The sequence below is a fragment of the Alligator sinensis genome, unplaced genomic scaffold (genome assembly GCF_000455745.1).
Source record: "Alligator sinensis unplaced genomic scaffold, ASM45574v1 scaffold347_1, whole genome shotgun sequence".
Lineage (NCBI taxonomy): Eukaryota > Metazoa > Chordata > Crocodylia > Alligatoridae > Alligator > Alligator sinensis.
In genome coordinates, this window is record NW_005841922.1 from 3,208,108 (window position 1) to 3,230,136 (window position 22,029).

Here is a 22,029-nt window from a genome sequence, read left to right on the forward strand (position 1 = left end):
CAAAGAGCTCAGGCCCATGGAGCTCCAGCTAGAGTCTATGCTGACCAGCTGGAGCTCAGAGACCCACTGCACGTGCACTGCACAGCAGAAGGGAGTGCAGCTGTACCCCCTCACTCTGCTCCTGGATCCACCCGTGTTTCTGTTAATTTAACCTTCAGGACCCATATTTTTTTCATGCTGCTGCATCTTCCCATATCCTGTCACCACGTTCAAATCTGGGTCCAGAAATTGGCAAATACTATTGTTTGATCTGTAACCTTAGTGAGGTCCTCACTGATGCATGGTTCCCGTCCACATGGGCAGGGTGGTCTGTAGTCTGAAAGTGTCCTCCACATTCATACATGGTGTTTGAATTGTTGGAGCATCCCCAGTCGCATGTTAACTTTAGTATTACTGACCTCTGTTTGGAGGCATTTCAAGTTTTATTTAAGCTGAAAATATTTGGTGTATTCAACTCCAAAAAACTCAAAAGAGGACTAAAACTGTATCTTTTAGCAAACAAATTATTTGCTGGGAAAAATTACCCAGCCCTATTTGAAGGAAACTTCTACCAGAAGGTAGAAAAAACACACGGTATCATTGGAATTTTGCATCTTCCTCTAAAATACCTAGTAACATTGGTCATTCTCAAAGGCAGAATGGAACAGTGCTCTGTATTTTTGTATATACTTGTTCCTGTGCCGTTAGAGTTGGTTTTTAAAAGGTACTGAGTTCCCTCAGCTCCCAAATTGGTGGAAGCTCAGGCTACCTAATATATTATATTAAGCTTCTAGCAACATGAAGGTTCATTTCTCAAAATTATATGCATTCTTCTTTAATCAAAGAAAGTATTTCATTCAGATAATAGCAACCAGTCATCATCTTCCTTAGACAGGAAAGCAGTACAGTACAATAATACTTCTGTGATGGGCATGTTGCTGGATTGTTAGTATAAACATTTATAATAACAAATAGTAAAAACCATCACAACTGCTTGTAAAAAATTTACATCAGCAAACAAAAATATATTCCTGGGATGATAAGGATCTAACATGATAGGGATCTAATTCAAACAAGCTTTTAACTCACTTTAGGCACATAGTCGGACTCATCTCTGAACTACCCATTGTCCACAGTATTTTATAATTAAAATCAATGGCTGTGGTACAGCCATTTTTCACTTGTTGTAAAGGAAGTAATTTTTTTGGAGGAAAGCGAGGCAAAATTCATCATTGTCCAAAGGATTTTCAGTAAGTCTAGGCATCGCATAGTTCTCTAGCTAAACCTTATTTTGAGGTTCAAGTGAAATTAAGTGGTTCATTGGCCTATCATGGGATTTCCTATACAAATCTTATATTAAAAGGCTTCTTGGTATGATACAATTGCATTAACAATAGTGAGTCAACCTTTCTGGAGATCTCTCTGACTATGAATCTGCCTTTACGTCACTGGCAATGTCATTTCCTACAGAACAGAATATACAGCATTTCCAAGACCCGCTTTTCTTCTCCACTATTGAAACAATATTACTGTATTTATGATTCAATGTTCTGTTAGCACTTTGGTAACAGTATGGCATTTAGAAAAGCATTTTATCAGTGATTTGAAACAAAAAAATACTCAGCTTTAACAAAACACCATCTTTCAGGCCTTATGGGCACGTCTATAAATTGCCTTACAATGACATTGTTACTGCGTTGTGCTTTAGTACTCCTTTTTGGATTGGAAGTACTAAAGCATGGCGCAGTAACTGCCCGTACTGTGCCATGTGCACAGTTAGTTTTAGAGGCTAGTTCACCATAGCAGCATGCTAAAATGTGGGAGCACACTGCTATGGCGAAGTAGCTGCCGGTCATGTGTAGATTCACGTGATCGCTACATCACTGTAGCACGTTGTACAGTGATATAGTGTGTCACTACAGCGATGTAGGATGATGTATCACCCTATATTTACGCATTTTATATTGGGGGAAGGAAGGTCTCAAATATAGTTATTTTCATTTTCTTATGACCTTGAAGAGTCTTGAGTATCATGACAAGAAAGTGTGCATGTAATGTGGAGGGCATGTGACCCTATAACAGCAGTCACGGGCAGCCTTTTAACTGCATTTACCTTCAGTTTTTGAAGTAAGGCAGGGATTTCTCTGGGGTTCAGGCTGCAAGCTTACAAGATTGTTTTAGGCCATGCTTCAATGTCTCCTTTAAGTGACTACTGTGACTTTGATGGGTGTTAGTTCAGGCCCATGACAGCTTGGTAGCAAAGTTTTAATGTTGGTACTGTAGTTGGGAAATGTCCTTACAGTCACAAGAAAAGTGAGATGAACCATACATAACACCATGTAGGAGTCTTGCTGTAGGGTTCCTGATGATATTGCTATTATTGCTCGTATCTTGAAATGCAAGATTTAATGACCATAACCCCCAAACTCACAAATAAGAGAGAACAGAATTTATAAAAGATGTGTTCAGCAAAGATTAGGCAGACCACACAAACAGAATGAAATTTTCCATGAATACGTTATCCAGGAAATCTGCAAATTAATGCAGAAGGGGTAGCTGGGAGTCATGTGTGCAATCAATCAGTAAATTGTTGTTTTAAGTCTAAATGTAAATACCTCATCTTTGAAGTCAGTGAACTTACTGCTAATGTACATAGTGCTGGATGATGTTACCTTACTCCAGTTTCCTGTTTTCCAGTTAGCACATGGGCGGAGATAACATCTTCTTGCAGGGTCAGGTTTTTTAACATGTTGACAGTCAGACTCATTCTTACTGCTACATTCCACGTGTCTCCAAAAAGCCCCCAGACCGCAGGTGGTAGAACACTGCACAATTGAGTGATGAAAGGGTGATGTTAGTACCACAGTTGATAAGTCATTTAATGACCATGACAAGAGGAAATGAAAGAAAGCAGGAACTACATAAAATTTGAAGTGACTGTCTGATGGCAGAGACCAATTAACAAAAAGTAGTACTGAGAGACTGGCATGGACCAAAGTATCTATTGTGCACTAATAAGCACCACTAAAGAGCAACTCACAGCAGTCACAGATCTCTGTAGTCTGAGATCTTCTGCCCTAGATTTGAGGTTCCCAATTTTTCTCTCTCATGTATCATTAAATGGGATCCCTTTTTTCAATCACTTCTCCTCAGGTCAGACGGTGCAATGACCAGCCCATATTCCCAAAGCTCGGGAGGCAGATTACAAGTTTTGCCAAGCCTTCCCAGTTAGCATTAAGTAGTGTTCTTTTGCTTAGTTAGGAACATGACAAGGAACATCTTTCTGATTTATAATATGAACTGTTTTTCCTTGGCAGACTTCTTCTACTTAATGAGCCAATACTAATTTGTATCAGCTGTTCTGCTTCCCTTTCTTATAATTCAGTCTTTGATCCGCCAACTTTTTTCTATTTTTCTTGGGTGAGATGTCAATATGGCTATTCTTCACTTGATTTCCTTTTCCTTTGTTAATGCTGCCACTAACCAAAGGAGATAAATAACGATTAGAACAGAAGACACAATGTACTGAACAGTATTTTGACAGTACTGAGTAAACCAAACATAAAGAGGGGGGCCATTTTAAAGAAAACAGATTCAGATACGGGCCAAAAGCCTTTACTGGCTGGAAATGTTTGGTATCCTTTGTGAAATGACATTGAGTGTAGTTCTCGAAAGGCATAAGTCCACATTCCCCATCAAAAAGTCACTACTCCCCAGGTGGGAGAATGAAGAGGGATGCTGATTAGATACTGTTTTGTGAGGGAGGGGCAGAGGCACTCATCCACCAATCTAACCATCCTGGGAGGTGTACTGCCTGCTTGGAAACAAAATCTTGGATGTAACAGAAAACATGACCTATAAGGAAAGATTGAAAGAAATGGTTTTGTTTGCTGTAGGAAAGAGAAAACTATGGTGAGATATACAAGTCGTCCAATAGATAAAAGTTTGTTATAAAGGAGAACAATTACTCGCTATCCAGGATGGTCAAAATCAGTGATTCTCAATCAGGGTGTTGTGGCACCCTGAGGTGCCTTGAGATCCTGTCAAGGTTGCTGTAAGGTGCCATACATTGTTAGCTCCGTTAGGCATGCAAACATGATTCACAAGATAAACAAGAGATTTCAAATAGGCAAATGCTAAAATCATTCTGTCCTGATGAGGTGTTTCTGAGTTCTTTGCAACAGAATAATTGCTCTAGTATTTATAGTAAAAAAATAAGAACAAAGTGAAGAGCTGGCATTTTCTGAGGTGCACTTTAAGTCTATCAAGGGATGCCTTGAGTCTGCTGAGGAGTACTTTGAGTCTAAAAAGGTTGAGAAGTAGAGGCGCACCAATAGAGATTTTTGTGGCTGATACCAATAGCTGATTTTAAGGAGGCATATCTGCCAATACCATCTGATTTCCGATATGCAGCCCGGCAGCTTCAAGAGCAGTGTCCGGCTTGTAAGTCTGTTGCAGTGGAAGGGGAGGGGGAAGGGAAGGGGTGTTGTGGGGCAGATCAAGGCCCCCGTGATAAGGGAGGGAATGGAGCTGGGGCAGGGGCTGGGGCAGGCACTGCCCAGCTGGGGCAGGGTGCGGCGCAGGACAGAGCTGTGGCTCATCTGGGAGGTGCAGGGGGTAGGGCTTCTGCTGCTGCACACACCCCAGGAGGTCCTGTGTGGATCTGTGCGAGGCAGAGCGGGCTGCCATTGCAGGCTGAGGCCGGGGCTGCATCGGGTTCTTCTCAGCGGAGGCTGGGCTGGGCTGTGCTCAGGGCGGGTGGCAGCAGTGGTGGGTGGGGAGCTACAAGGGGGAGGGGGACTACAGCCACCCCAAAGTTCACTGTTGACCCCCCAACCCTCCCTCCCAGTGCCACCACTGCCTACCGTGAGCTCAGCTCAGCACAGCCCTCTTCCCTCCCCCACCCCTTCACTTCTATCACAACAGACTAACCAGCTGGATGCAGCTCTCCAAGCTGCCGGGCTGTGCTCTTCACTGCCTACATGCTGCACTATGGCTGCACACATGCACGGGGCATTTATTGGCCACATTAGGCAAAAAAAGCTGATTTCCAATACAGTCAATTTTCTTTATATCAGTGCTGACCTGATATTGGACCTATGTATCGGCGCACCTCTATTGAGAACCGCTGGCCTAAATATTCTTGACACTGTGGGCACATCTACATGTTCATAAATGTGCCTAAATTACTGCCCATTTAGTTTAGTACTTGTTTAATGAAGTATTAACTAAATGGGCAGTCATTAGAGTTACTGTGCAGTAGCACCGGAGCACAATTATTTTGTGACACTTAGTGCACATTAGCTTAATAACACTGAGCAGTAGGCTATTAGCACAGTTTTTAACTGCTGTACTACTGCACAGTATTATTAGGCTAATGTGCAGTAAGCATCTTGTGTAGATGCGCCCTGTCTCAGTGCAACATGGTTTGACCAGATGATTTCCTGAGGTCTGTTCCAGCCCTATGCTTCTTTGACCCTGAAGTTGTACCTTTCAGAAAGCCAGTGCTGAATGAAATGGAGACAGGTCCACTTCCTGACTGCCCTACGAGGTTCCTTCTTCATCAAGACTGAAGCACAACAAACCATAAGTTAAAGCTTTGACATTTGGCTGCCTGAACTGTATCCATTTTATGCCTTACAACAGTCAGTGAGAGGTGGGAGACCAGCACCTGTGAAAATAAGGCTTGTTGAAGGACTAACTTTTGTAAATGGCTAATTTCAGGCATCTTGGAAAACGCTGACATTTCTTGGTGAAAAAAAAGAATGATCCTTGTTCCTGTTTGCATACAAATAAAAGTATTTTCAGAGAAAAATGGGATGGGAATAAATATAAATACTCTCACTGGGACCTTGCTGATGATATATATATATTTAGCATTTCTGCTTGAATGAGACAGCCACTCCTCAGTCCTGACCTCCAGGATAATAATAATCCTAGAGCTCATCAAAATGGCTATAAAGTGATCTATTTTTTGAACCAGAACAACTGACCTTAGAGATGGATGAAGGAAATCAACGGTGATGTCAAAAGAACGGTAAACAGATTTCAGAGGCCACTGACAATTGACACTAGCAATCTGCATTGCTTCTGTGTGCTGTTTACATTTAAGCAGTGTGTCCAAACACGCTGGAGTGCAGGAAGCAGAAATTTTCCATTAGAACAAAGCATTCAGCAATGAGCAAGAAAGGCAAAACCTGAATGCCCATTCATAGACAGCTGTTCTCCTCTCTATGTTATTTAGCATGTGGAATTATAGTGAGATAAGCAGGGATGGTATACAGCTCTTCCATAACAATACAATTTTCTGTTGTGCAAGAAGCTGTGCAATCTGGGCCACACACTATTTACCAGCTGAAATACCTTCAAAGTGCTGTTATCAGTTTCTTGACAATGGTCTTGAATGAGTTTTCAAACTCACGGTGAGTCATTACTTGCGTCGTGCAATCACTCTTGACAATTTGGCACGAACTGCAAATGGACTCTTAATAGATTCACAAAGCAAGCCATTGCCTGTTGTTGAATTCAGGTGACTATTATAGGATATTAAACTTTTTGACTCATTCATTTTTCATATTGTTGGACATTAAATTATCACTTTTGGTTCCATGATTAACATAGGTGAAAGATAACTGCCTCTCTCTGTCTGTGAAGATGAGGGTTAATAACAAGACAAATAGATTAACACTACTTATATCCCTAACCTCCCATTCTTACCATGTTCAGAAGTAAATTAGATGTTTTATACTAGTAGCCAATTAAGATACAGCTCTGATTTATATGCCAGCAGACATTCACACCCACAGCCACAGGCACATGTACACAGACAACCTTTTCAACTCCTTTCCAATTCCAAAGTGTTATCAATTAAATTATTTAAAAAGACAGCATAGAAGTCCATGTAACCATTCATTTGCTAGATACAGTGGTCAGTCCAAGTTCTATTCCCAATTACTGCAGTGTAAATCTGGACTAACCTTGTAATACTTTAGGTTTACATCGGTGTAAATAAGCAGGATGAGTTTGGGATTAGGATACACTACTGTCAGTAGCATAGATCATTCCTGGTGGGGAGGTGAAATAGCAACACTATCACAATCATCTATTGTATTAACACACTGAAGAATGTATTTGAATAATCGAGTAAATGTGCTTCATCCGACAACAGTTAAAATATATGCATGAACTCAGTTAGACAATGAAAGATGCTCAGAGGGAATTAATTTATGAGCATAGATTGAAATATTATGGAGACTCTACAGATATCTCATGCTAAGTGTAAGATAAAGAAATACAAACAGCTCATTGCACTTTGTAACTTTGACCTGCTTCCTCGGCACTCCTTAGTGAACATTAACTTATTCAGGATTCACCTAAGAGGATACTTTCCCCCTGTACATGAAAAGCCCAAACTGGTTTGGTTCTAATCACATGTTCATGAGACTTACAACAGTTTTGCTGATTCAGCCAAATATTAGGTTCATTTTCTGGTGTCCTGTCTTGTTAGTGGAGCACTTCTAGCATACATTAGCAACTTAAGCATATTCTTCATTTTTCTTATGGCATGACTCATATTTAATTCAGATTCATGGCCCTCATTTCAAAGAATTCTGAATTAAATCAAGAATTTATATTTCTTTGGCCATTATATGTGCTGTTTTCAGACCAATTTGTTGAGGTTTTTGGGTTGTTTTTTAAAAAAATGCTTACCTCACTCCAGTTCCCCACAATCCAGTAGCCACCACTCCCCAATCTGTTGGACACTGTTGGATGGTCTAGTTCTGTAGTATCTGGACAAATTTCCTCTGAAATTATACTTTGATTCTTTGGAGCACCTCCAAGACTTGGAGATCTTGTACTCTGAGTGTAAGTTATCTTGTCAGTGTGTTCCATTTCCATTCTATTATTATTCTGTTTCCTTAATATGTCACCAAACACCATTGGCTTTATTGTGACAGATCCTTCTGTGGGGGCCATATTTGTAACAGGTGTATCTATCTGTACACTGATGTTTCGGGGGTTTGCTGTTGTTAAAGGTGCCATTGTTTCTGCTACTATGCTGCTGGAAGATGGTGTAGAAGATTCATATTGAATAAATGTTGGTGAGACTTTGGGGGTTTGACTCTCATTTTTTATTATATCGGAGCTGGCTTTTGGTCTTGTGCTCTCTGTTTTGATTGCTGGGTTGCTTATGGTGTCAGGAATGGCAGTAGGTTTTTCACTTCCTCCTACTGACCAGTCAGTATCATCTGATTCCTCGGTTAAGTAATCATAGCCTGGAGTAACTCCTGGACTTCCAGTAAATGAGAAGGAATGACTGGTCACTCCTCTTGGTACCATGATCCCTTCTGAAGTAGTGCTTGGTTTTGTATTAGAGATATTTTTGGCATCCCTTATATTTTCACTTTTTGAGCTATTACTTATAGGACAGAAAGTGCTATTTTGGTGTGAGCTGCTCCCATTAAACACAGAGGGCGGATTATAATCGTCATCTGATCTGGTAGAAGTGTTCTGGGACATTTTTATTTCCATGTCGTCCATGGCTTTAGAAGAGTTGACAGGAATGGCAGATGTAGGTGCCAGGGTGAGTGTGCTTCTGGTCTCAGGTGCTTTTGTTGTCACCTGGACTCTTGGACGTGGTTTAGGGATGGTTTTTCTGCCTGGTGGGCCTCTTCTGGGATTACCAGCTGTTTTTCTGATTAGGATCTTTCCTCTTTCGGGTGTTAGTGGGGATATCATCAACTTTCTAGCAGGACATTGCTGGAGTCCACACAGGGCCTTAGAATTTGGTCTTTTTGAAATATCACATGGCTCGTCATTGTTTTTAGCACAAGTAATGTTACGAGTCCGTACCCCACCACCGCAAGAAACAGTGCACTGCAAGATAAAAAGAGCCAATTCTCAGACTTAACCTCCTTCAGATATTAAAAAAAAAGATCAATATCAAACAAGTATCTTCATATAAAAATCAGAATCAAAGTTTTCCCTTAGAAACAACTATTTTGATTTTTTACTATGACAGAGTGCTTCTAAGGAAAAATTGGTATTGGTTTCCCACATGGTATATATTAGGGGTGTGCAAAATGGGCTACATTTGATTGGATTTGGCCCGAATCGATGCATTAATTCGAATCACCATCCCCGATTCAATTCAGCTGAATCTGAAGATTCGATGCTGATTCAGAGAATCAGAGATTCAGACATAGACACAGCTTTAAAAGTGGGGTTTTTTTTTTACATACCTCGAGGTACCAGTGAGGCTCATGAATGCTGGGATGCTGGGGTAGATGGAGCTCCCACAGGAGTGCAGGGGGCCTGTGTGCTGAGTGGTGAACATGGAAGTGAACCAGAAGTACTGGAGGCATGAGGGGGTCCCCCTGCATGCTCCCCAGCAGACCCGGAAGTGGATTGGAAGTGCTTCTGGTCCACTTCTGGGTCTGCTGCTGAGCACACTGGGGAGCCTCCCACACTCCTGTGGGACACCGCATGCACCCCAGCATCGCAGCATTGACAAGCTGCTTCATATCTAGAGGTATGTAGAAAAAACAGTTAAAGCTGTGTCTATGTCTGAATCTTTCCAAATCTTGTCCTGAACAGAGTTGAGGGGAGAGGCACGGGCCTCTGGAGCCTCCGCTGGGCTGTGTCCAGCAACAGGAGCCCCCCCTGATGTGCCCCTGAATGACCAGATCTTCCCAGATCTGGCCAGGCTGGAACCGATTCCACTTCTGTGTTGCGGCTGTATTGGGCTGCACCCACACGGTGGCCAGACAACGTGGCATGGGGCCCAACCTGGCTGGGTCTGGGACTCTCTGTGGTCTAAGGGCACATGGTGGGGGGGGGGGTTTCCCGGGGAGGCAGGGAAAGGGGTGACAGGGCACAGTAGATCCTGGGTTGTCCTTTAGTTTGAAAAAGTGATCTTCACTATAAAAAGTTTGGAAACCACTGTCCTAGAAGAATGGCCAAAGTACCAGGGTGGAGAATACTCTGGACAGGTGTCAACCTCATCTCTTCATGCTGAAGCTGTGGTGTTATGCAGAGAAGACTGCAAGAGTCACGGGGCCATTACGTGAACAAGAAAGAAGGATCCTGACACCATACCCTAGTGTAGGGTGGGTCAACCTTTTTCCACAAGTGTGCCACAAATTAGCCAACTGCCACCCAAACCCCTTCCTCTTCTTGATCTACTGCTATACCTGCTGCTCCCTAGCCTAGCCTATGCCCCTGCCTCATCTCCTGCTCTGCTTTTTGCTTCCTCCCTATCTGTTGCTATGCTGCCTGTCCCCTCCCTGATCTGTCGCTTGCCACCTACAGGCTGCCCTTGTAGTCTCTCTCATAGGAGAAATGTTTTTGAATAGTTTCACTTAGAAGAAAAGACTAGTTGAGCCTCTCTGAGGACCTTCATGAAGTTTAAACATGCTTGCCTGAGGACTGGAGTTAGGCTTGTTACTGCTCAGCTGGAGAAAGAACTAGAAAGTAGGTCTCTCAATTCTTGGATCAATGCTCTAACCACTAGGTCAAGGCTGTTCAACTGGCATCTGGATCCAAGATCTAGACCTCGATCTGGCCTGCAGTATGGTTCAATTTGGCCTGTGCAGCTCTACACATCCTAGCTCCAGAAGCAGAAGCAGCAGCAGCACATCCCTTAGAGCCTTTTATTGCATCTACTCCGTGATGGGAAAAGAAGAAAGAAATAGGAGAGGGACGAAGTCCTTAAATCTGTGGCAGATTATATTCTTCTTTCCTTGTCAACATGTATTTACTCAGTATACCCCTTTTGGCTTTTCTTCCCTGTCTTACAGCTTGGATTTATGAAGAACTGATGCTGCGTTTATGGAATTTCATTAGCTTTCTGTTAATACTTCATGAATGTAACATTTTTCTTAATCACTGCTTTCTCAATGAGGAACCTGGGAGGTCTTAAGCAGATCCCAAGGTATGCCATTTTATAGCAGTTTAGGCTTGAGACTCTACAGATATCTCATGCTAAGTGCAAGATAAAGAAATACAAACAGCTCATTGCACTTTGTAACTTTGACCTGCTTCCTCGGCACTCCTTAGTGAACATTAACTTATTCAGGATTCACCTAAGAGGATACTTTCCCCCTGTACATGAAAAGCCCAAACTGGTTTGGTTCTAATCACATGTTCATGAGACTTACAACAGTTTTGCTGATTCAGCCAAATATTAGGTTCATTTTCTGGTGTCCTGTCTTGTTAGTGGAGCACTTCTAGCATACATTAGCAACTTAAGCATATTCTTCATTTTTCTTATGGCATGACTCATATTTAATTCAGATTCATGGCCCTCATTTCAAAGAATTCTGAATTAAATCAAGAATTTATATTTCTTTGGCCATTATATGTGCTGTTTTCAGACCAATTTGTTGAGGTTTTTGGGTTGTTTTTTAAAAAAATGCTTACCTCACTCCAGTTCCCCACAATCCAGTAGCCACCACTCCCCAATCTGTTGGACACTGTTGGATGGTCTAGTTCTGTAGTATCTGGACAAATTTCCTCTGAAATTATACTTTGATTCTTTGGAGCACCTCCAAGACTTGGAGATCTTGTACTCTGAGTGTAAGTTATCTTGTCAGTGTGTTCCATTTCCATTCTATTATTATTCTGTTTCCTTAATATGTCACCAAACACCATTGGCTTTATTGTGACAGATCCTTCTGTGGGGGCCATATTTGTAACAGGTGTATCTATCTGTACACTGATGTTTCGGGGGTTTGCTGTTGTTAAAGGTGCCATTGTTTCTGCTACTATGCTGCTGGAAGATGGTGTAGAAGATTCATATTGAATAAATGTTGGTGAGACTTTGGGGGTTTGACTCTCATTTTTTATTATATCGGAGCTGGCTTTTGGTCTTGTGCTCTCTGTTTTGATTGCTGGGTTGCTTATGGTGTCAGGAATGGCAGTAGGTTTTTCACTTCCTCCTACTGACCAGTCAGTATCATCTGATTCCTCGGTTAAGTAATCATAGCCTGGAGTAACTCCTGGACTTCCAGTAAATGAGAAGGAATGACTGGTCACTCCTCTTGGTACCATGATCCCTTCTGAAGTAGTGCTTGGTTTTGTATTAGAGATATTTTTGGCATCCCTTATATTTTCACTTTTTGAGCTATTACTTATAGGACAGAAAGTGCTATTTTGGTGTGAGCTGCTCCCATTAAACACAGAGGGCGGATTATAATCGTCATCTGATCTGGTAGAAGTGTTCTGGGACATTTTTATTTCCATGTCGTCCATGGCTTTAGAAGAGTTGACAGGAATGGCAGATGTAGGTGCCAGGGTGAGTGTGCTTCTGGTCTCAGGTGCTTTTGTTGTCACCTGGACTCTTGGACGTGGTTTAGGGATGGTTTTTCTGCCTGGTGGGCCTCTTCTGGGATTACCAGCTGTTTTTCTGATTAGGATCTTTCCTCTTTCGGGTGTTAGTGGGGATATCATCAACTTTCTAGCAGGACATTGCTGGAGTCCACACAGGGCCTTAGAATTTGGTCTTTTTGAAATATCACATGGCTCGTCATTGTTTTTAGCACAAGTAATGTTACGAGTCCGTACCCCACCACCGCAAGAAACAGTGCACTGCAAGATAAAAAGAGCCAATTCTCAGACTTAACCTCCTTCAGATATTAAAAAAAAAGATCAATATCAAACAAGTATCTTCATATAAAAATCAGAATCAAAGTTTTCCCTTAGAAACAACTATTTTGATTTTTTACTATGACAGAGTGCTTCTAAGGAAAAATTGGTATTGGTTTCCCACATGGTATATATTAGGGGTGTGCAAAATGGGCTACATTTGATTGGATTTGGCCCGAATCGATGCATTAATTCGAATCACCATCCCCGATTCAATTCAGCTGAATCTGAAGATTCGATGCTGATTCAGAGAATCAGAGATTCAGACATAGACACAGCTTTAAAAGTGGGGTTTTTTTTTTACATACCTCGAGGTACCAGTGAGGCTCATGAATGCTGGGATGCTGGGGTAGATGGAGCTCCCACAGGAGTGCAGGGGGCCTGTGTGCTGAGTGGTGAACATGGAAGTGAACCAGAAGTACTGGAGGCATGAGGGGGTCCCCCTGCATGCTCCCCAGCAGACCCGGAAGTGGATTGGAAGTGCTTCTGGTCCACTTCTGGGTCTGCTGCTGAGCACACTGGGGAGCCTCCCACACTCCTGTGGGACACCGCATGCACCCCAGCATCGCAGCATTGACAAGCTGCTTCATATCTAGAGGTATGTAGAAAAAACAGTTAAAGCTGTGTCTATGTCTGAATCTTTCCAAATCTTGTCCTGAACAGAGTTGAGGGGAGAGGCACGGGCCTCTGGAGCCTCCGCTGGGCTGTGTCCAGCAACAGGAGCCCCCCCTGATGTGCCCCTGAATGACCAGATCTTCCCAGATCTGGCCAGGCTGGAACCGATTCCACTTCTGTGTTGCGGCTGTATTGGGCTGCACCCACACGGTGGCCAGACAACGTGGCATGGGGCCCAACCTGGCTGGGTCTGGGACTCTCTGTGGTCTAAGGGCTGGGGGGGGGGGGGGGGGTTTCCCGGGGAGGCAGGGAAAGGGGTGACAGGGCACAGTAGATCCTGGGTTGTCCTTTAGTTTGAAAAAGTGATCTTCACTATAAAAAGTTTGGAAACCACTGTCCTAGAAGAATGGCCAAAGTACCAGGGTGGAGAATACTCTGGACAGGTGTCAACCTCATCTCTTCATGCTGAAGCTGTGGTGTTATGCAGAGAAGACTGCAAGAGTCACGGGGCCATTACGTGAACAAGAAAGAAGGATCCTGACACCATACCCTAGTGTAGGGTGGGTCAACCTTTTTCCACAAGTGTGCCACAAATTAGCCAACTGCCACCCAAACCCCTTCCTCTTCTTGATCTACTGCTATACCTGCTGCTCCCTAGCCTAGCCTATGCCCCTGCCTCATCTCCTGCTCTGCTTTTTGCTTCCTCCCTATCTGTTGCTATGCTGCCTGTCCCCTCCCTGATCTGTCGCTTGCCACCTACAGGCTGCCCTTGTAGTCTCTCTCATAGGAGAAATGTTTTTGAATAGTTTCACTTAGAAGAAAAGACTAGTTGAGCCTCTCTGAGGACCTTCATGAAGTTTAAACATGCTTGCCTGAGGACTGGAGTTAGGCTTGTTACTGCTCAGCTGGAGAAAGAACTAGAAAGTAGGTCTCTCAATTCTTGGATCAATGCTCTAACCACTAGGTCAAGGCTGTTCAACTGGCATCTGGATCCAAGATCTAGACCTCGATCTGGCCTGCAGTATGGTTCAATTTGGCCTGTGCAGCTCTACACATCCTAGCTCCAGAAGCAGAAGCAGCAGCAGCACATCCCTTAGAGCCTTTTATTGCATCTACTCCGTGATGGGAAAAGAAGAAAGAAATAGGAGAGGGACGAAGTCCTTAAATCTGTGGCAGATTATATTCTTCTTTCCTTGTCAACATGTATTTACTCAGTATACCCCTTTTGGCTTTTCTTCCCTGTCTTACAGCTTGGATTTATGAAGAACTGATGCTGCGTTTATGGAATTTCATTAGCTTTCTGTTAATACTTCATGAATGTAACATTTTTCTTAATCACTGCTTTCTCAATGAGGAACCTGGGAGGTCTTAAGCAGATCCCAAGGTATGCCATTTTATAGCAGTTTAGGCTTGTTCCCTTGAGTTCATTTAGGTTGCTAGCAAAAGATTTTGGTTTACGAGGAAGAGGGCAACTGTTGACATTATGTTCTTTGTATCTGAAGAAAGAAATAAGCCAGTCTTATCTGAGCCTTCTTATATTTTATTGCCATTCTGCCCTATGCATTTTGACAGTTGCTTTCAAAGTTTTATGATTTAATTGGGATTCCCATGAGTTTTAATAAGAACTGGACAATGAAATTCATGGATTCTAATTGAAAACGAGCATCCAAATTGCCTAAGTACCTCCAAAAATCTCCATCTTAAATTGTGGTATAAACTCAAGGGATTTTAGAATGGTGCACAGTATTCCATTTTCATTATTGCCCAATTAAGTGTGTTCAGTTTACTAGCGCACACACTAATTTCTCTAACTGCCAGACACGCGAATTCAACCTCAGGTCTATTTTGGGCTTACATCAGACTGTATATTTTCCATCTTTTACAGTGTTATCAGCCAAAAATGCTCTATAATCAGAGTGTTGTTGATAGTTACTAAAAGCAAGAAGCAGACAAAGTCCATCTTGTTCTTTCACATTTTTAGCCACAATCAGAAGGTATTGTTGTAAGTAAAACATAGCCATTACAGCCCCTGTTTTTTATGGCAAGGTATTAACATAGCTTTCTTTAAGTGTGGTTGCAGTCAGAAATACATGTTTGCCTCTGAAGAACTGGAGCGGTAGCTAAAATGTGGTTCAATTACTGAAGATTTTACATATCTATTTGGATATACTATGCTACGTCAACAACATTAGCTGAATTTAAACTGCCCTAGAATTCAATTAGTTAATCATTAGTATGTGTGTCAAATTTGCAAAACTCATTAGGGAGCATGTTTTTACAGAATGTGTGTGCGCATGTATGTTTGTGCGCATGTGCGTGTGTGTGCCAGAACATACATGTATCAGGGAGCTAAGGCAGAGGGGAAGGGAGGGAGCTTCTGTAGATAAGCCTTGGAAGTTCTGAAAGGGACATGCATTTTGCTGGTGAAGATGCCCTGGATCAGAGGAAAATATCTGCTATCCAGCTCTTGCCATTATCACAAAAAAGTCTGATTTCTTTATTATGCTGTAACAATTGTTACGTCTCAGCTGTGTGTTCTTGGGCAACCCTGGCACAGGATGCAGTCTGTCTGACTAACAAGGACTCACCCCCCTCCCTCCCCTCCTCTACCTAAACGAAACTGATTAAGATGCAGTGAGAGACGCACCTAAAACTCTCCAGATAAGGGTGACAAGAGTGAACAACTGCCCTAGGTCTCATTTACATCTGAGATGGAACCAGATGACCATTCATTTACATGAGAGATGGAGAACAGAAAGCCTGAAGCAGAGACTGCAGTGAATTCTGGGACCAGAGAAGCAGGGGAGCACTGCATGATGGGGAATCTGTGCTTTAAATGTTAATCAACCCGTGTTCACACACACCCAGCTCAGCATTTATCAGACCAGTTCTAATCTGGATTTACTAAGGACTTTCCCCCCCCAGACACACACACAGCTCTAAGTTTAATAGGCATCTCGGGCCATACATTCCCCGGTCCCACTATGGGAGGCCTATTTAAACTTGATAGACTAAAACTCAGTTGCCGGGTTAGGGAATGCTGAGGCAAGAGACCGAGTCAGAGGGGGTATGGGCAACATTTGAACAATGGTTAAGGGTTCATCACAGCATCCAGCCTGCTGGAGCCCTAATCCCAGGTGTTGTCATATCTTTCCCGAGACGACTGGTGGGAGTCCTCTCCACAAAAGGTTATGAGCACCCCAATAATTGCTTTAAGTCTGTTAAAAGACTATAGTAAGATCTGGAAAAGTCATGCTAAGCTGAGGCTTGTGCACAACAAGTAAAAATCCAAAATCCTGATGCTGCAAGCTATCTATTGTTCCTGAAGAAACCATGAGATATCCCATCAGTATATCTGCCACCCATAGGAATCTCAAGCTGGCTCCCAAGTATTTGGGTTACTCCCTAATCTTAAGTGTTTCCTGATTATCAATCAGTTTCCTGAGATGGTCCAAACCAGATAACCCCTTGTCAATAGAAAAGACAATGATTTACACTACTGAGGGTGCTACGGAGCAGCTGAACTGAGGGTATAAAAATCTGTAAGTGTGTGTGCTGCTAGAGGGAGAAGAGGAAGAGGAAAAGGAAGGAAAAGAAGTAGAAGCAGGAGGAAAGAAGGAGAAGAAGAAAACCCCTGTGCTGACACCATCCCCTGTCGTTCTTGGGACGCTGGAAGAACAGATCATCTCTCCCTTCAAGGACTGTGCTACAGACTGTGCCTGTCAGCTTTGCAGCCTGAGTACCGTGGACTAGGTGAGATCCCAGCGTTCTCTGTCTTCTTTCTAGGCATAAACTTCTGAACCTGAACTGTATCAGTTAAGCTTGAGCTAAGTTTCCCCAAATACTTAGTGAAACCAGGGTAGTATTGTCATTGTTGGTGTTTGTTTTTCTTTTGCATGTCTATTACTACTAGTACTATTATATATTTCATATGCTTAGCAATAAATAACTTTTATAGTCAAACTGGTAGTAATTGGGTATATTTTTCCTTCTCTGCTTCTTTTTCCTCCCCTGCTCTGCAGCAACACTTCTTTTACCTAAGCTAAAGATCCCTGTGAAGCCCAAATTATTGTGGGGTCTGCTCATCAAGAGGCCAAAGATTGGGACGTGCTGAGTTTGAAACACATAAGGGGATCAGCTTGTACAGGCTGATTGACCCAGTTTGACTCAGACGTGCCCTTATGAACTGAATGCTGGCCCATGAGGGTGTCAGCTGGACACCCAGCCGGATTCAGAGGGATTCTGTTTACCTGTGTGCTTGTGTCTGACTGCATTTTATTGTTGCTCTTATGAACTGATTCTTGGCATATGAGGGTGTCAGCCTGTCCATGCTGATCAGCCCGGCCAGGTCAGGCGTGTCACGTTAATTTGTGTGTGTTTGTGTGTATGACTGATTTGGTGACTGGAGGAACCCAGTCCCATTGAGATTGAGTCCTGCAAGATAGCTCCACTGGGGGTGAGGGCTTGCAGAAGGGAGAAATACAGCTCCGTATAGTAACACAAGCAGCACATTGACAGAATCACCAAGACCCTAGAAACTATCCCTAATAAATGAGCACACCCCAAAGTAATGGACAAATCTGGTAACACAATTGAGTATTATCTAGCTAAACAATACAAAATAAACTTCTTAGTAGACCAGTGAAATAGTTTGAGAGTCAGACATGCATACATTTCTACACAGGTCAGTCAATAACCCAACAGCTGTCTCCTCCACAGGTATTCAAGTTAATCTTTAAATTGAATATCAACTTAGATCATTTTTTTACTTCATTGGAAGATGCAGGTGTGGAGAATTTTGCAGGATCAAGCCTATAATTTGCAGATAGCTAAAAAGTGCAAAGCCATTCTATAGATTAGCACTACACCAGATAAATTTTCCTGTTAAATAGAAACAGGCCCAGCAGATACATATACTGCAGCAGTATATATATATATATATATACACACACACACACACACACACACACACACTGTAGTATTTTAAAACTAATAATTTTGATGAGCTCATTTTCTGCAGTTCACCAGTTGCCATTAAAAGTACTTATATATTATTGTACCAACTACTTTAAAGATGTGCAATATGGCAGCCCTAACAAACAAATGGAGTAAAAAGAAGCATCATGAGTTAATCTGTTATTGCCAAGTGGGAGAAAGAGACAAAGGATCATTTGGTGCTTAGCATCTCATCCTTCCTTGTATATACTGCTGCAGATTTTTTTCAGGTATGTTCGACATTGGGGCTCATGCCCAGGCTCTGGAAATTCCATGAAGAATCTGAACAAGCCACAAACTTTTTCCTACAGTAAATCAGATCCTTGAAAGGGGGTTGCTTTTTATTTGTAAAGTGTGGACTATATGAAAAATATTTCTTAAATGCTTAGGGGAAATAGCTTAAATGCTTAGGGGAAATAAAGCATTACATTTGGAACTGGATTTGGATAGAAGGCTTCCGAAGGGCTTGGTTGGATTTTGAGTGTAATTATTGTTAACACAGCAGAAGCTACCGTGTGACATTTTCACACAGTCTCCCATATTCTTTTTCTTAGCATATGAGAAAATGCTCAGTCCTGGGATGATGTGTGGTACTCTTAGGTTTGGAGCATGAAAGATTCTTTCTAGTAATCCTTATCAGCCAGGGAGGATAAAGGTTTGTTCTCTGCCTTGATCTCTTATTAGACTTCATTTTTGAGACAGGTTGCTCCCTAAAAACTGCACAGAGGTGTTGGACACAGACTGATTTTGGAAGAAGAGACTGCCTACATGCTGTATGGCCACCTTTGTGTAGAAGTAAAGCCTCTGGGTTATTTATTACTCTTCCACTTGAAAGTTGACCTACCATAGATGACAATTACTGTTTGATAAAGGAGTGATACCAAGGTCTGAATGGGAGACTGGTATAAGAACATGGATCAAAATAATTTATTTATTGTAGAGATAGGCCTCAAATAAACACATCTTTATCAAGTCTTAATCCATTTTTGGATTTTTTATTGACCAACCTGCCCTCTTCTCCCCCATGTTTAACATCCCTGCGGGTATGATACAAGTTCTAAAGCCCCAAATGTAAGATTTTTGGGTTATGAATTAGGGTATGGCCAATTGTACAGATACATTTGAATTTAGAACTAGAATTTGAACCTAAGTCTAGATCAGGCTGCTGTTTAAGTTCTGTAGCTGGTTATATAGATTCAACTTTAGCTTTGGAAATTCGGCATACTATTTTGTCCTTTTCCATCTTCCCATGAGTGCCTTCTGCAGAAAAGCAGAGCCTTCACATTTTTCATGCTGAAATTTGAAAAGGATGATGTGAGACAGAAGTGTTAGTTCTATCAGCTCTATGCATTTACCTCAGTCCAGTTGCTCACTGTCCAGTCAGATGGGCATAGGACATCTCTATTGCATGAAACGTGAATCTTTGGCTTAAGCAGATGCTGGCATTCAGTAGCAGCCAGAGCCTGCTCATCAGATCCCACAGTTTGGATGCAAAGGACAGTTCGCTTCTTCTGTCCTGTTGGGCCACATGTGGTTGAACACTTCTGCCATTCTCCTGCCCACCACCTGCAATCCAAGTCAGAAAGGAAGCAGAACACCAAAAGGAAATTAATGTTACTCCATTGCAAGAATAATAGATAAAGTTAGCCATGCAGATACTCTGAAAAAACAGAAAGACACACACAATGAGTTCAGAGTATTGATGTAAATACTCCATATTAAATACTAAGCACCCACTTTCCCCTTTATGGGCAGTGAAGATTCTAATCCCAGATCAGCAGTAGGCACTGAAGATTAAATTTCTAGAATATATAGAAATATCAGCCATATTCAGAGTTCCCTTCCAATATGATCAACATCTGGGAAGTCCAGTAATCTATTTATTTATTCTTATTTTTCATTATCTCATTGTAACCTTAGTACAGAAAGAGATTAACAAAGGAGAACTACACCTGGGTTATGTCATGTAATTAAAGCTGGTAAAAACTGAATAGGTATCTTATTTGTTTCCCTACCACTGAAGGACTGTCCTCTGCAGCATATTGTCAGGTTTTTGTCTCATTTTAAATAACCCTAGGGACATTCACTGCTTCCTTTGGTGTATTTGTTCACATTTTAAATAATCCCTATTAGGATTATTATCAGGAGCTATCAGTATCCTGTCCTTTAGGTCACCCACCTCTTCTGAGTTATTCTCCCTCCAGGTACTCAGTCCAATCTGGATGCTTGGCATACATATCACTTTCTACCACCTGAGAAGCACTGACATCAAACATAAATTGTACAGCTCACCTGCAAGTGTTTGTACACATGTAGCAAAGTATAACTAACCAATCAGCTCTGGGTGGCCTCTGCACAAGAATGGGTATCTAAGTTCCTTAAATTAAAATTTTACCCACCTGAGAACTATAAACTTATATATAGGATTTCTAACCAAATAACACTTGTTTCTTGGGTTTAAGGCAGAGCCCAAAAGCTCCTTACATTGATAAGAGATACTTGCAGTCACAGGCCCAGATTCTTGAGAGATTCATAGATTCATAGATGCTAGGGTCAGAAGAGGTGTCAAAGGATCATCGAGTCTGACCCACTGCCAGTGGCAGGAAAAAGGGCTGGGGTCATGTGCCCCCAGCCAGGAGCTTGTCCAGTCTCCTCTTGAAGACCCCCAAGGTAGAGGAGAGCACCACCTCCCTTGGAAGTCCATTCCAGATTCTGGCGATCCTAACTGTGAAAAAGTTCTTTCTGATGTCCAACCTAAATCTACTCTGCATCAGCTTGTGGCCATTGTCTGGTTATTCCAAGGGGTCCTCTGGTAAACAGAGCAGCTCCCATTCCCTGATGCCCACCCCCCAAAATGAATTTGTATACTGCCACAAGATCCCCCTCAGCCTTCTCTTGCGGAGGTAGGTAGATGCAACTCTTTTGAAGTCAATGAACTTACATAAACACTGGTTTTGCCCTACACTGTTTTTTAAAATTATCCTTAACTCAGCGGTAGTAGGAATAGTAATAATTAATCACATATCTTCCTTTGACTCAGCCACATGAAGATAATGGCACATACACAGTTTTACACACAAACATAATACATTGTAACCATTCATTCCCTTTGAACTACTGATGTCTAATTATTTATTTTCTGAATCAAATTAAAAGATAGGAGAAGAAAATGAAACACAGAGCAAAAGAAGGAAAAAGGACCCTATTTTTTTCTAGGTTTATTGATTTATATCTAGAGCAGGGGTGGACAATTTTTTGGGCTGGAGGGCCACTTAACTCTAGATTCTAGAGTAATTGCAGTGATGTTAGTCTATACTCTGGAGTTATGTTGATTTAATCAAAAGCAGCATCCTAGAGAATAAAGAGATTACAATATGATGAGCAGGGATTCCGGCTTTCCGTTTCCCATGGAAAAAATGTGGATTTTCCCTTTTAACTGAGAAAAAGACCAATTTATCATTTTAACAGAGAAATATGCAGATTTTCCACTTTTTGCAGAGTTCCAGCCTGCAGGGTGCTGTGGGGAGCAGGAGGAGGGCAGTCAGGCAGGGGGCACCATGTGCATGTATATATACATGGCCACCAAGCACCCTGGAGAGCAGCTCCCACAGGTAAGTCTGCAGGAGAGGTGGGGTTTGAGGCCCCCATAGGAAAAGAGTGAGTTGGGTCAGGCCAGGGCTGGGACTGTTGCCCAGCTGGGCAGTGTGAGGGGTTTAGGGAATGCACAGCAGCAGGGCCCCGGCAGGGAGCAGGACAAAGCCGTGGGCAGCTCATCCAGGGTGGGGGGTGGGGGAG

At 42.3% G+C, this 22,029-nt stretch overlaps 1 protein-coding gene across 1 annotated transcript in view; it reads right to left on the reverse strand.

The window, feature by feature from the left end:
* The window catches only part of ADAMTS12 (ADAM metallopeptidase with thrombospondin type 1 motif 12), a 365,944-nt gene that overhangs the window by 10,665 nt on the left and 333,250 nt on the right, over positions 1-22,029 (reverse strand). Inside the window, exons 18-20 of the mRNA XM_025198488.1 lie at positions 19,590-19,800; positions 11,401-12,567; positions 2,652-2,804 (exon numbers count right to left, since the gene is read on the reverse strand). Of these exons, the coding sequence (XP_025054273.1) occupies positions 2,652-2,804; positions 11,401-12,567; positions 19,590-19,800 (1,531 nt within the window). The remainder of the gene's footprint in view (positions 1-2,651; positions 2,805-11,400; positions 12,568-19,589; positions 19,801-22,029) is intronic.